Source organism: Phycomyces blakesleeanus, assembly GCF_001638985.1.
Source record: "Phycomyces blakesleeanus NRRL 1555(-) unplaced genomic scaffold PHYBLscaffold_1, whole genome shotgun sequence".
Taxonomy (NCBI): domain Eukaryota; kingdom Fungi; phylum Mucoromycota; class Mucoromycetes; order Mucorales; family Phycomycetaceae; genus Phycomyces; species Phycomyces blakesleeanus.
The window spans coordinates 547,665-563,887 of NW_017265134.1; the positions used below are offsets into that span (position 1 = coordinate 547,665).

Below are 16,223 nucleotides of genomic sequence, written 5' to 3' on the forward strand. Positions count from 1 at the left end.
AATTATATGGTTACTGAATCAGCGAATCATTGAACCCTTATTGGAATGTCAAATCTAGTATCGTTTATCCGTTACAATTAAAGACATCCTTTACGAAAATCCTTTAAGCTACTTGGATGAATACTTAGAGATAGGAGATTGTTGTATCCGACAAGGACAATATCTTGATTTTCTGCAGATGATTTGCTTTTCAATTTTTATTTTTACATTGAAAAACTGTTTCTATAATGAAGCATATATACGAATCCTAATATATTAAAATAAATAATGATAATAATAAAACGAACATACTTTAACTGAAACAAAATAAAAATTCAATAAGCTCTTTTATTGCAATACAAAAAAATGACAGGGCAGAACAATCCAATAATATGCCTATACTAATTATAACAACTTTAACTTGCTTAGTTGATTGCCTGGTTGCCTGGTTCTTGGTTGCTAGGTTGCTTCGTTAATAGGATATTTGCTTAATTATTTATACATCATGCTGCATGTAATCGAAACTTAGTATACAAAATGATTTGGGTGGAGGAGGGAAAATACTACAAGATAGTTATATAAAGAGGAGAAGTATCTTAAACATCGATATTTCCTCTATTTTGACAAAATATTTTGTACTTTGAATGCTTTCAGGGACGCTAATATATATAACGTATATGACGTACATGAAATACAGCGATACTTACTGACATCCAGTACGGTAGTTATGTTATACAAGTATCAAGACCAGTAGCACTTAAATTAATACTGCTGTAAAAGATGATTTTAATATAGAAAAATAGCATCAATCAATAACTTTTGTAAAATAAAAATAAAAGACAATTTCCCCAAGAAGTGCGAGGGGTTAGGCTTGGGATACAATAAATAAATCTTAGATATGTTCAATAAAAACCAGGAAACAAGACTCTTTGGGTACCGAAATATCAAACTTTGTACTGAAAAAATAATAATTTGTAGCTGGTACACGAATATTGACAGTTGTTGTGAAACGCACAATTAGATGAATATTTTGTCACGATTTTTAAGTAGCAGAGTGTTTTTTTTTAAAGTTGTTCGGTGCTAGTCTTAAATGGCTATTGTGTATCAATGAGTGAATTTAAATTTATTAAAAATAAAAAGGGAAGAAGAGAAAGAGAGAAAAAAATCGGATGAGCGGATGAGCGGATGCTGTTGAGTGGAAAGTAGGTCGTGAAGAGCACTACAAAGCTGCTGTATTTGTGTAAATGGTCTGGGCTAGATACTCACAACTATGCGAACAAAGGGATCAGTGCGCTTGCCTACATTGGATATTCTAATTGACAAAGTCAAACTCGCTCATCATCCGAGATCTAATAAAAAAAAAGTTAGTCAAAAACAGGGTTAGATGGAAAGTAGGTTGCGGTGGTTAGTTTAAAGATTTAGGCTTTTAGCTTAGAAGAGCAACTTTTCAATAAATGTCGATACTCCGATATTGTACTAGTGTTTTTTTGTTGTTGTTATAATTGCTTCTTTAACAGTAAGGATATGAAAAAGGTATGGTCATATGAACAGAAAAGATACCTGTCCGGGATGGAGAGATATATTTAAAATATTACTTTCGGAAGAGCTTTGTCCAGTATCCCGTTGGCACCGTGAGTTCCTGCGGCTGCACACATAGTATCTCCGGCTGCAAGAATTTCAGAAGAGAAGCCAAACTGTCGCGGGTCTTTTTATATATATATATATATATATATATATATATTTATTTATTTCAAGCAATACAGGAAGTGTAGTTGAAACAAAGAAATACTTGTTCGCTAAGAAACAAAAAAGAGAATAACACCTTTTCACGCCACACTGCCGACCCAGATATGGCTTGAGGGGGCTGATGGTGAAACATGAGCTTATGCATCCCTTCTTTGAGTAATGGCGACAATGAGATATCACATCATTTTGAGTGAGTCACGATTGAATGTTCGAACAATTTACTCGAATAAAAAAAAATGATCGGAAAACTGGATAGGGGTGAGAAACTTCAAGCAAGTTCTAGAAGTACAGTATACTTACCACACAAAGAAAAGAAAAAAATAATACAACCAAAGCCTGGGAGAGTTTTTATATTGTTTTATACTATTCTAATGTGAATTGATGACAACAGTAGCTAGAAGTTAATTTCGAAATAGTTTACAAAACTCATTGGTTGCGTTAATCTCTCCTGTTGTACGTAAATTGATACGCCTGGGGATGGGACGAGTGGTGAAATAATAATAATAATAATAATAATAATAATAAAGTGGATAGGATCGAAGAGGGGTTTTTTTTTCTTACACCTTGCTTTACATATTCTGTAAAGAGGAGTATCGACTGTGAGAAGTACGATCCTTCTGTCAACTTGATTTCTCACACTTAAACTATGATCATTGGTGGATACATAAATCAAAGGTTGGTAATTTTAAATATATGTATATTTATATTGTAAACTCTGGTGTGGATTAGCAGAAAGAGAGCAGGCATACAGTAGATGATTGATCAAATTAATTGTGAGAATAAATAAATCAGTCAATAAGACCAGTTTGACTGCGTGAGTATATTATAAAAGCCTGTATAAGTAGTGTATCTTTAAGTATGTTCATGGCTAAAATAATGTCTTTTTCTCTTAACATTTCTTTGGGTGTAAACTGTAAAAGTGCTTTATGTTCTTGACTATTGGCTTCTATTATATAACTAATAGTAAATTTTTGGCGCCAAAATGTACAAAACCTTTGGTAGCATATCAAAGAATAATAATTTTAGCTTTTTTATTTATTTATTTTTCTTAGTATCTACAATTTGCCGATGCGGTATGTCAAAGCAAAGATTTTTTCTAATTCATTTTATTGCCTGCACTTTAGACGTAAAGTAAAGCCTCGGAATACTATAAAGGAGACTGGAGAGAACAACTCTTTTGTATTGAGTTTTGTTTTGTTTGTACGAATGTTATCTGTACTAAGAAGTTTGCGGACAAATGCTGAGTAAACCTAATGAGCACAAGCTGTCTTTAGAACTAAAATAAAAAATATTAAAAAAAAAGAAACTTCAAACAAGCCTATATGATTACATACTACATTGCTATATTAGATTGTTACCTATAGAGGAAAGTAACTTCAATATATATATATAGTAGATTTATCAATACACTCGGAACTTGATTGTAGAAAAATATATTTTAAATTTGGTAGGTAAAAACAAATCATTTACCTTCAACTACAGTATAGACTATTTTATCAGATACATAAAAAATAAACAGGAGATAAGGAAGGGAACACTGCACACATACACACACACATATATATATATATGTATATGAATCTATATAGACACGTTATTCTTGGTGTGTGTTTTATATAAAGTTGAAGCTTTACAGACCTTTGTTGCAGAAAACGTGGCATATGAACGCGACTGTACAACCCAGCATATACACTCGTTTCACTTCAGTCATTATAACTATTACTATTATTATTTGCATTTCACGTGGTTTGAAGTAAATGGTGCTCAATAATGATTTGATTATAGTTCTTGGATGAAGTTAATTGACATTTTTATTTCAGGACGCTCGGGTAGACATTTTTTTTGCGACTGGCATAATACATACTTTGATTTGCTCTATTAAAATATATAAAAGTTCTACTTTATATATACCCATCTTTACTTTATAGAGTTTGATACAAATACCATACTTCAGTAGCTTTTTTCTTTTAAAAAACAGAAGTGATTAGATGGTTAGATAGATACTGAAGAATATATATGTATTTCAGTATTATTTGCGAAATTAATATCATCGCCGATATAAATGTACCACAATAAAAGACGCGTATAATTTAAGTCACGATTTTTTTTTTTAAAAAAAAAAGTAGGTTCCCTACTCTTCTTCATCTTCTCCTTCTTTTCTTTTTGCTTTTATTTGGTCTCATTAAATGATGAGCAAAAAAAAGATAAGTGTGTATTGATGACGCCTTGAAGAAAGGATGGGGGGGGGTTGCTATGAGAAACCCCTTGTTCTCAGTTTTGCGTTTTCCAAATATGGAATTTCTGCTTTTGTACTTTATATACATATCTACTGTAGGTTGTGTTTACAAAGAAAGTTTGTCTTTCTTTGCTTCAATTAGGTTGACACACATATACAATATCATATAATATAGTATAAACTATTAAACACTATTTACTTGAAAAGAAAAGAAATACAAAAAAAAACATGGCAAGAATAAAGTCAAGGAACAAAAAATGCTTATGGAAATTGTAAATCTGGGGCGTGACTGATTGAATTCAATTACTCCAAGTCTCTTGAGTTTCCTTTTATTTTCCTTTTCCCTTTTATCGTTGTTGTTGTTGTTTTTGTTGTTGTTTTTGGATAATGAAGGCAAGATAGTAAAAGCAAAAAAAAAATGAGATATTGTATGTATTTCCCATGGGATACACATTACTTCTATGCTGACGTGTGTATATAAATATATATATATATTTCTGGTGTGCGTAGTAGTGTATACATGTATGTATGTATGTATGTATGTGTGTGTGTGTGTTTGTGTGTCTGTAAGAGACGAGCTTGAAATGATAAGATATCTGTCTCACAGGAATCTTATAATATACGCATAAATAAAAGTATAAATATAAATTAACACACACTCATACACTCATTCACTCTCGCATATATATATATTTATATCAATAGATCTCAATATTCTAAATAAATAAAAGAAAGGGAGAAAGAGATGATCGCCTGTCAAATAGATAAAAAAAAAATCTCGTTGTAGAAGGATACCAAACTTCAAGAGAAATGATGAGCCGGAAGATGATGGCCGCCATCCCGATTACCCTGATAAATACAAGCACTGTGGAACATCTCCTTGACAACCCAGTCCACTCCGAATTTTGGTCTTGGTTCTTAGCTTCCTTTTTTATTTTTTTATTTTTTTTTATATCCTGCACCCGTGATAATTAAAAGGTTCCATTAAAAAATGTTAATGAAGTCAGTAGGAACAAAAGCCGAGATGAGGGCCGAAAATTGAAACGTAAAGTAGTAGTGAAAATAAGATAGAGAGAAAGAAGGGGGGGGGGGGGGGAAAGGAATTTCAGTGTGGCAAAGTGAATAGTTTATTAGAGTTTAATGTGGCGTCCTGCTTGACGATTTATTGATTCAACACTTCAACACTTCAATTAATCAACCAACGTTTCTGGGCATATAAATCAAGGCAATAAAGCAGCAAAGCAATAAATGATGAATGACTAAAGATGTATATAGGTATCCGCATATTTTCAATGGAGCCAAAGGATGGTCTTCCGAATTCAAACAAGTCCGCTTCACAAGAAAAGAGAGAGAGAGAGAGAGAGGATGTCTGTAAATTCAACAAGTTAAAAATAACCAAAGCAAGATAAAAAAAAAAGGCTCGTGCACCCTACAGGGAATTTTATACGCACACCTTTGCCTATCGTTAATATACCAAGCCAAAACTAGAAATGGATCCTTATAGTCACGAAATCCATTCTTTTGTGCTATTATTACTATTATTACGATTATTATTATTTAGGAGAAAAGCAAGATTTAATCTTGACTTGAAAGCCAATATAAAGATAAAGTCAAAGTCAAAGACAAAGACAAAGTCAAAGTCAAAGTCAAAGTGAAGGACAAACAAACAAACAAACAAACAAGTAGGTAGACAGACAGAGATAGATAGATAGATACTTAAATACATGTGTGCATACATGGATACCTTTAAAAAAAAAGGTCTTTAAATATTCTATTTGTTGGCATTATTATGCCTCACACATAAATAAGCAGGAAGCCAGAAATTTGACTATTAACAAATAACATAACATAACATAAAATAAATATTTCTTCCCCTCTCCCTCCCCTTCCATGCTCCCTGATCTATAAATCTATACTTTGCGTATTCTCTCTTTTCTCTCTATATTTAGGGTCCGTCTGAAACAAACGGTGCCGATGAGAGGGATATTATGTGGTAAAACAATCCCAATTAGTGAAATGCACGGTCTGGCAGCCGAGACACGCACAAAAGTTCTAATTCGGAAGCTCACCGGTGGTGAACGGTCATTGGTGTGCCCTTTGAGAATGAAAAATAAAGCAAAAATAATCAAGACATTTGAAAATGATGTACATCTTTTGGAATGAGTTGAAACGAGTAAAATGGAATAGATCCTTTGCATTGTATTGTATTGTATTGTATCGTCTTGATATCTAATAGAGACAGATTGGTTCCATTTCTGTCTATATACCTATATCTTTTTTTTTCTGTTGTTGATGATGTGGTGAGCAAGTATGTTCCTTTACATTAAATTACGCATAATAAACTGTTATAAAGTATTAGGGTACATAATGGCTTGGCTGTAAACTTATTGATTACAAGCAAAGCGGAAGTAATGCCGCCAAGATACTACCTTTTTTACTTTATTTACAAAGGGGGAAGACGGAAGTTAATAATAGTATATATATATATATATATATATAATATAAAAACTGCTTGTGGTTCTATTCGTTAATTGAAATTAAATGACACGTTGTGGCACCATCAAATTTATAGTGTCTCTGGTTAAACAAAAAATAAAATAAAATAAAACAAAATCGTATATACATACATAGATACATAGATACATAGATACATAGATACATAAATAAATAACTAAATCAATATGAGTTCCACAGTCCTTGAACCTGTCTTCTGGAAGGTTGGTTGGGGAATAGATTGCCCTGAATACCAAAAATAAAAATACACAGAAACTATTAGTATTAGAATTAAAACTAGTATTTAACATATTCTGCTTGATACACGAATGGTAACCATTTTTTTTTATTATATAATTATTTTGGAAAATAAATTAATACAAGTATATATTAATTAATTAATATAAATATATAAATATATATTTTTATACTTATATATATATTATATTATAATGAGTTGACTTCATAAAGGTTCTTTAAAAAAATTTAAAGAAACCCTGCAGAAGTATTAGAGTAAATTAACCAAGAAGTTCAAAGAGAAAGGAAGCCAGAAATCAAAAGAGAAAGAGTCCAGACCAGGTAGGGTCTCTTTAGACTTGTGGACTGCCAGCAAAATAATAATAACAAAATATATATATATATAATATAAAAAAAAATTAAACTTTTTTTTTGGGTTTTTGTTTTTATTTTTATTTTATTTTATTTTTTATTTTATATGTACATATATATATATATTTTTTTTTAGTCACAGATTTTTTTGCTTTTGGGTCTTATAAGTTGCGCACGGGTTAGCTGTATCCATGACAACAACAACAACAAAAAATAATAATATCGAGCAAAGCATGTATTTTTTTATGTATAATATTTTTTTATATATGTATTATATATATATATATATACACAAGAAGAAGCGCGGCCCCGTGATCTCAATTTTGTAAGCTTTATCCACAAAGCAGGGCAATATCCGAAAGGCTTATTTTATTTTGTATTTTAGGTATAAAAGCCTTTTAAATTATTCGGCATCTTTCTTTTCTTTCCCCTCTCTTCCCCTCAAGTTCGCCTCTCAACTCCAAATATCAATATATATTTTTTACACATTTTTTTTTATTTTACTTTATTTTATTTTATTTTATTTCTCTCTATTTATTCATTTCTTTTTGACCATCTTCTTGAAATCGAATGAGTCCAATGCAACATAACCAATTCCAACCACAGGGTGTAGTCTATCCTATCTACGACCCCAATCCAATCTACGATCCCAACTCTCTGATGTTCTGTGCGCAACCACCCGTAGCATTGAGCCAGCAACCCAACTACCAATTCGTTTCCAAAAGCCATTCCTCTCCTTTACCCAATCAGTTCCAAATCCAACAAATCCAACAAACACAACAAGTGCAACAAGTGCAACAAGTGCAACAAGTGCAACAAGTGCAACAAATTCAACAAATGCAACAAATGCAACAAATGCAACAAATGCAACAAATGCAACAAATGCAACAAATGCAGCAGCAACAACAACATCAACACTGCATTGAATCTAAAAGACAGCATATCCAGGAACTCCAACGCCAAGCTGTCAAGGTTCGGCAGGAAGCTGAACGCAATCAAGGTAAATAATGCAGATCATTTTTTGTATAAATTATATTGGCTAATGTATATATTTATTTATTTAAACATAATAATAACAAACAAAAACCTGTATTATCTGTATATTATCTTTAATTAGAGCTGTCTGCATTCCAACAACAGAAAATACAACAGCAAATACAACAGCAAATACAACAGCAACAACAGCAGCAAATTCAACAGCAACAACAACAGCAGCAACAGCAGCAACAGCAACAGCAGCAACAGCAACAGCAGCAACAGCAGCAGCAGCAACAAATTCAACAACAGTATGTTCAACAGCATAGTCCTATTCAGGAGAGCCAGCCGTCATCACCCGACAAAAGGTATATTACTAAAAAAGATTTTTCTATAGATATATAAAGAAAGAAGAAGAAAAAAAGTTTATTTTCTTTGGCTGGTTCTATCGGCAGTTCAAAAAAGAAGGGTTCTTGATATTTACAATCCCGATTTGAATAGAAATCTTTCCAAAGCAGATCGTCGAGCTGAGCACAACGCAATCGAAAGAGCTCGTCGTGAGAGTTTAAACACTAAGTTCCAGCAACTTGCCCACAACCTTCCTAATCTCCAGAATGACCGCCGCCCTTCAAAGGGAACCATTATCGAACGCACTCTTGAATATGTGAAGCAAAGGGTTCACAAGGAAGACCAATACCGCAGCCAGATTCGTGAACTTCGCAAGAAGAACCGCATACTGTTGAACCAGATTGCTTCCGGAACCACGGACGACGATGAGAACCATAGTGTAGCCATGTCTGATTTTTCTGACCAGGGCAGTCTCAAGTCCTCGGGATCTTCCCTGTCGGCTCTCTCGGCTTCCTCTTCTGGACATCAAAAGACCCTCAGTCCTGAATTGAACTTTATTCAATCCGAAGATTATGGTTTCCAAACCGTTGATTCCCCCAAGCCGTGGAATATTAGTGCCCTCCATAAAACCATGCACAACCCAAATCATTTCTCCCATTCAGTGGACGGAAACAGTGAAGATGACAATAGCATGCTTGAATATGACTCTGTCAATATTTCTTATAACAGTAAGTTTCTATCTATATTATATTTTAAATTTTTTAATATTTTTTTATAGTTTGAGTTTTGACTGACAAATCCTATTAATTACCAATAGATGGCTACCCATCTATGATCAATATGCCCTATACTGGTTTCGGTAGTCCTGTCAAAGGTAAATATAGATAGATCTTCTAACCATTGGTTTACCACTTGCTTTTCTTTCTTTATATATATATGTAAAATCTAATATATTTTTTTTTATAGCTCACATTCCTTCTACACTTCCTATCACAGACTATCCAATCGATTTCGAAACATCAGTTACTCATTAGGATGTCTGTTTCTCAAGCCATACAAGACCTTCCCACTCGTTCCCATTCAATTTGCCCAAAACCAAAACCAAAACCACTACATTATTTCACATAAGTTTATTTTATTATTTTCTTTGTTTCAATTTTCCCTTTCTTTATATCTTATATGCTGTATTTTATGTACATATGTGTTACTTTCTATATTTTATCTTTTATCATTTACCCACCCTACTTCTTTATCTTGTTGTGCTATACGTGTGAACTATCTCATATGACGACAATTCTTCTTCTCACATCATCTTTATTTTTTCTAGTCATCTTGGCTATTATCATTGTTTCTATTTCTGTAATTCCTTTCGTTTTCTCACTTGCCCATTTTCACTCTTTATTTCTATATCTCTCTCACACACACACACAAATTCTTTCGTTTGCTTGATTTATCTTCTATTTATTTATTTATCTATTTCTTCCTTTCTTTTTTCAACTGTTATTTTTTGTATGGATTTTTCTTTTGTCGATAAAATATAATTCTATTTTTTTTCTCTCTCTCTCTCTCTCTAATTTATTGTTACTATAATATATTTTGTTACCTTTTTAGGCTTTCTGGTCCAACCGTTTTGTACCCAAATTTTTTTTTATACTTTATTTTTACACACTATGCTCACTATGCTTTTTTATTTTTTTAAAAAAAAAAGAAAAAAAATTACTATATATATATATATATATATGTGTATATAGTATTGTTACTATCAAGCAACCCAAAGAAAAAAAAAGAAGAAGAAGAGGAGGAGGAGAATAATAAGGATGATCTTCTTTATTTTATTTATATATATATATTATGTGCTCAAAAAAAATATACTCTGTGTTTGTGTATCATTTTGCCACCCAAAATAGTCAAAAGAATACAAAAAGAAGTGGAGAAAAGTAGAAAGAATTATGTGACATATTTTTTTAAAAGTCATATTTAAGAGGCGTCACAAAACCCGGCAAACCAGTTTACAGTGTTACATAGAAATTATAACAAGAAAAACCAAAAGAGAGAATAATTTGAGCAGTTTATCTATATGTGTACAAGTATTTTTTTTACAAGCTTAAAAATAATAGTATATATAAATTAAAAAAAAAAAGGAAAAAATATCCCAACAAGAATATTCAAGTACAAAGGAACATCTCCACATTTTGTCCAATATATTTTGTTTGTTATTTATTTTATTTTAATCTTGGCGCTTCATTATTGTTACTATTATTATTATTATTATTATTATTATTATTATTATTATATATATTGAGAATAAATTAAATATAATCAGTGCACAAAACAATGCAAACCAAATATATATATATGTGGCTTAGAATTCACTCTTATCTTCTAGTAGTTTGGTTCTATCTATAACTGCTTGAATCGCGTAAATAAGAATAAGAACGAGAGCATCAAAAAATCTCATAACATTTTATTGTAAAATAATAATAGTATGAACATCATAAATATTTACATTGCTAATGTTTTGTTTATTTTTGCGCTTGCAGGTCTAAATGGAATCCTTAATATTTTATATTAAGTAAACTTTTTACACGTTTCAATCGTGTGTACATAAACGTGTGTGTGTAATTTTTTGATACACAGCTGCGCATAATTGATCACAGAAAAAAAAAATTAAGACTATCATATCTTTTACGTATATATTCAATACACGCGAAAGTCATACTTGGTACAAGGAAGATCTATATATATATATATATGTATGTATGTATTTATGTATGTAAGTAAGTAGGTATCTATATTGTACTGTGTATATGTTTATTACAAAGACTTTCCTTCAAGTTTAGTAGCTAGTAGCTAGTAGTAGTAGTTACTATATGAATATATTCGATTCATTTCGGCATGTATGTAAGACATTTGAGAATAAAGCTCATACCATCCCGACGTTAAATGGAGTTTGATGGTTGTAATAATCAGTTCATTTATCTACAGTAAGTGAAACATTCCAACAACAGTGCACCAGGCTTTTACATACAATAATGGTTACTGTGGTTTTTTTAGAGTTTGGTACTCACATTCAAAAAGAAAATTGATAAAAAAAAATGAGTACCCAGCATCAGTATCCACCATTAGTTTTGATGTGGAAACACATGTCAGGCATGATTTGTTTTACATGTATTACATCAAAAATATTATTTTTATTTTTAATTTTTATTTATTTAGCTGTTCCAGTATGTAATATCTTTAGGTGTCTTTAGTAACAACCACTTTAATACTGCTACTACTACTATTACTACTAATAGTAATAGTAATAGTAATAGTAATAAGACAGTCTAACAGAATACATCTCCTCTTTTTTTTTTCTCCTTGACTTTGTTCCACTCCTTGAAAATAGCCTATTTTCTTATTTTTCTGTTGAAAAATATTTCTTAAAAAATAAATTGATATATAGCTATGGAATTGCTTGTTTTGGAAAAATGGGATTGTCAAAATAAAAGTCCGTGTTAAGCGGAAAGTGAACACAATAGAAGTAACATATTCTCCGACGTTTACCATCTTTGTACAGTAATCTTAGGCAAAGGTTTTGAAGAGTATAAAGACTATCGAAACTGGAGATGATCTAAAATAACAATAAAAAAAAAGAAAATAGTCAAGACAGCACAAATTAGAGGTACTAGAGAGACTAAAGGAACTAGTAAGATAGTCAACTCAAGGTAGGATATAATATTATCATTTCTGGTTCACTTATAAGAGGGGGACGTTAAGCGTTAATAAAGGTATAAAACAAGACCAAAGAAAAACAAATCAGTAACGGCGGATATAGAATATTCTGTGTGTATGTGTGTCTATATGTGTGCTCTGTTCAACATCCTGTAACATAATCTATAGGTAACTAAAGGCTCATTGAAAGTGGGACAGAGCAGGGTGAACCTGGAAAAATAAACTATTCAGGAATTGAAGCTTTGATTTGGTTTAGTTAAGAGAAATCCAAGAAAGGAACCAATATTTAGTGCACTGATTAACAGATTTCACGGCGTGAGTGACCCGAGATGTGTTTAAATGATTTTAACACGATAATAGTTATTCTCTCACATTTCTTTTCTTTCTTCCTTTACTTTATTGAGTGCTCATCATATCGGTAGTTATGATTTAAGCAAAGGAATATTCTTGAATATTTGAATATTTGAAATTCCTAATTTTTTCTCTTTTTTAATTGTTTTTATTAAAAAAAAAAGGTTAACAATTGATCAAACACACACACACATATATATATATAAATAACATTATTCCGCCTAGTCAGTGTATAGGTATATAAAAAGATGAATACTTTGAATTGTATTTTTATCAGGGCCGTGTTATTGGGCATCATATAGATTACAATGCACGTCATTGCGGAGGCGGGATAAGATACAGTTTTCTTTGGTGTGCATCTTGAAGTAACAACGCGGAAGCTGATATTCAAATCAAAAAAGAATTGTACTCTGAATAATATTCAATATATCCATGTATGTAATTGATATGTATATATATATATCTTTATATATATCTTTCTGTGATTAATTGAATTTACTAGTATTATTCTAATTATTATTATCAACCTTTCTATGCCTTTAATATATGGATATCTAGACGTATTTTGGGTGTGAAGACATAGATAGCTATAAATATATGGATACATTATTGGTCTTTAAAAAGTAAGAAAAAGCAAATACCAAGTATATATAAATAAAATAAAATAAAAGAAGCTATCAAGACAAAAGCTTATATCTCGTAGATTTTAGTAATCAATAAGGGCAATTGGGTTAGAGCAAACATCAATCTCTGATGTACAAATGTCTTGGTATCGGAAAGTTCCGATTGCTTTTCCCGACAGGACAATATTCCTTACTCCATATTACAGCAGTCTGGGATAGCCTTGTATTTATTTTAAACATAAAAAAAAAAAAAGGTGATAATAAAGGAGTTGGGATCAACCTTTCCAAGCGTTACTCAAATTAATATATCTATACACTCCTTTTGTAACTTTCAGAAAAAAAAAGAGAGAATAAAAGGAATAAATACAAGAAGAAGCACCTCATCATTTTATTTTAGTTTTAAAAAGAATCAAAATTTTCCCTTGTAAGAGGCGAATTGAAACAAAAGAAGAAGAAGGTTGCTTTATCGAAAGTCGAGACCTTTCTCACACTCACGCTCACACACATTCTTTCTCTCTTTCTCTCTTTCTGTATCGCTATCCTTATTTTGTCTTTTTTCTTTTTTTAAGAATAATGGGAATCAAGTACATCGAGATGACGATTTTCATGTTTTCGATCGTGGTGTTGTTGTTGTTAATGACGACGATGTAAAATTGGGGGGCAAAGGAATTACTTTTATCTTTATTTATTTATGCTTATGTTTGTATTTATTTAAAGGTTATCTTTTGTGCTTTATTCATGTGGTTCCACAGGTAAAGAAAGTACTTGCAGGAATCAACATTATCTTGTTTGCTCCATTACCTGATGAACTTACTTGATTACTTCATTATTACTTCTTTAAAGAACATATGTATGTACTATAGTAAAGCCTCTGCCTAAAACAAAAAAAATAAAAGAGCTCATTTCTTGTAGATCAATACTTGGTTTGATTAATTGATTAATTGATTAATTGACTGACTGGTTTATCTTTATTACAGCATTGATGCCAATATAATCTATCTAGCTATTGGACTTTTATTTTCTCTTCTTCTTCTTCTTATTTTGGTTATATTATGCTTCTTGTTAACCACGTTTTTAGACTCAAGGTTCGGTGATAAGGAGTAGATTGGCAATAAAGAGATGTCCTAGAATCAAAATATGTATATATTATGAAAACAATGATGGTTTGCTTTTAACTTTATTACCTTTTATTTTTCAAGGGTATTATTATTATTTTTACACCTATCCACCAACACCCTAGCAATTACACCACAGTCTTTCCGAAGATCGATTCCATCGGCTCTAGAAGCCAAAATTTAAATCATGAAGGAAAATAAAGCAAATCATAATAGAAATATTTGACGTTCTTGGCCATCTTCTATTTTTATTTTCTTAAATTCTGTATAGACTTTGACTTATTCCGGCTGTCAATATCTGTCAAGTCAAAGAATCCATATTGCTCTAGACTTTCCAGCAGAGTTGTTTGGTAAACAGATTTTTCTTTTTCTTTTTGGATTTTATGAATACAAAAGCAAAATAATAATAATAATAATAGTAATCCATAAGTAGTAATTTCTTTATTTTGATTAAAGTTAGTATTATTATTATTAGGGCTAGTTCCATAGTTAGTGTTAACATCAGTCTTAGTACTGGTGTTAGTATTTCCCTTTTCTTCTTCTCTTATTTTATCTGGAGAAATAAGTAAATATAAACATACAAATGCTAACCCAACTATTATGCAGCTCATTATATATACATATATACGTATATACACGTCTGTATTGATAAACACCAATGATACAGATCTTCACGAGACAGCTGTATAAAATATGTATACATTTCCAAAATACTAAAATACAATTCAGTACTAGTCGCGTAAATAAAATATGTACATTTATACGCACGAGCTTTTTTTTTTATCTTCTTTACTTTTACTTTTACTATTAATTTTACATGTATATATACATATATACATCTTTAAAAGTAAAAGAAAAAAAAACAAGAGGGAGCGAAGGGAAGTAGGGGAAGTAGAAGGGGCTCAACATAGTATACTTTACTTTTGCTTTTGCTTTTGCTTTTGCTTTCTTTATTTTTTTTTGGACAATCTAAGAAAAGACATGCTATATTATACATAGCCTATTTATCTATTTTGTACTTTAAAGTAACAACAAAACTCTATTTAACCTTTCGTTTGTTTGTTGGTTTTTGTATTATGACCAAAATATTATCAATATCTATTTACAGAGCAAAGATTCCAGAATCTACTCTAATACATACATATGTACCTATTCAAACTAAGAAAAGAAAAAAAAAGGGAAGGTAGGTAGGTAGGTAGGTAGGTAGATAAGTAGAGAGGTAAATATAAAATTGGGTAGAAAGGCGCGTATGGTATTGCTAAAATAAATATTAAAAAAAAAGTCTTTATGATTATAGGACTGATTTCCTTTGATATGATCACAAATATTTCAAGTCTTTTTATTAATTAATTAATTAATTAATTAATTAATTTTGTGGCTGTAATAATAATATCTGACTACTGTTATTAAGATTACCTTTAAAAGTAAGACTATGTTGACTGTAGTCTGCAGACTGTAGACTGTAGACTGTAAAATAATATTCTGTATATATTTATATATATATATATATATATACTTAATACAGAAATACTTGACAAGTTATCTAGAACAAGAAAACAAAATCAAGTGGTGTATTATCTATCAAGCTCTTTACAGCCACTGCTATGGTGTAATCGGGGATAAGTATCGAAGTTGTTAAATTTATTTCAATTTTCTCTTGAGAAAACTCCGATAGTAAAATGCACACTTTTTTATATATGGTAAACTAAAAATTTTAAAGGCATAAACGGAAAAAGAAGTCACATTAGCATACATTTTCATATTGGGAAGTTTATTTAAATTCCGTTAGTAATAATCGTATATGTTTTTTTACAATTTCGTAAAAAAAGTCAAACTCCGCTGTAGATCTACCATTATGTCCCAACTTTATATGACTTTTTACCTAGGACAGCCAGAAAAAATCCGGACCGTGGAAACAATAGGTGATGATTATATCTATCGTTTCCACGGTCTCACTTTACGATAACTTGATTTTTGCAAAAGTCATATACGTTTGAAAAAGTGCCAAAAACTTAGATGGTTATCTCCGATTGC

At 31.0% G+C, this 16,223-nt stretch overlaps 1 protein-coding gene across 1 annotated transcript; it reads right to left on the reverse strand.

Moving 5' to 3' along the window:
* Positions 1 to 1,304: 1,304 nt before the first annotated feature.
* PHYBLDRAFT_137995 (hypothetical protein) lies at positions 1,305 to 1,858 on the reverse strand (the record flags this gene model as incomplete). Its single annotated transcript, XM_018429913.1, has 3 exons — positions 1,305 to 1,328; positions 1,575 to 1,684; positions 1,810 to 1,858. The coding sequence occupies 3 exons, from the start codon at positions 1,856 to 1,858 to the stop codon at positions 1,305 to 1,307; spliced, it is 183 nt and encodes a 60-aa protein (XP_018298477.1).
* Between the last annotated feature and the right edge of the window lie 14,365 nt (positions 1,859 to 16,223).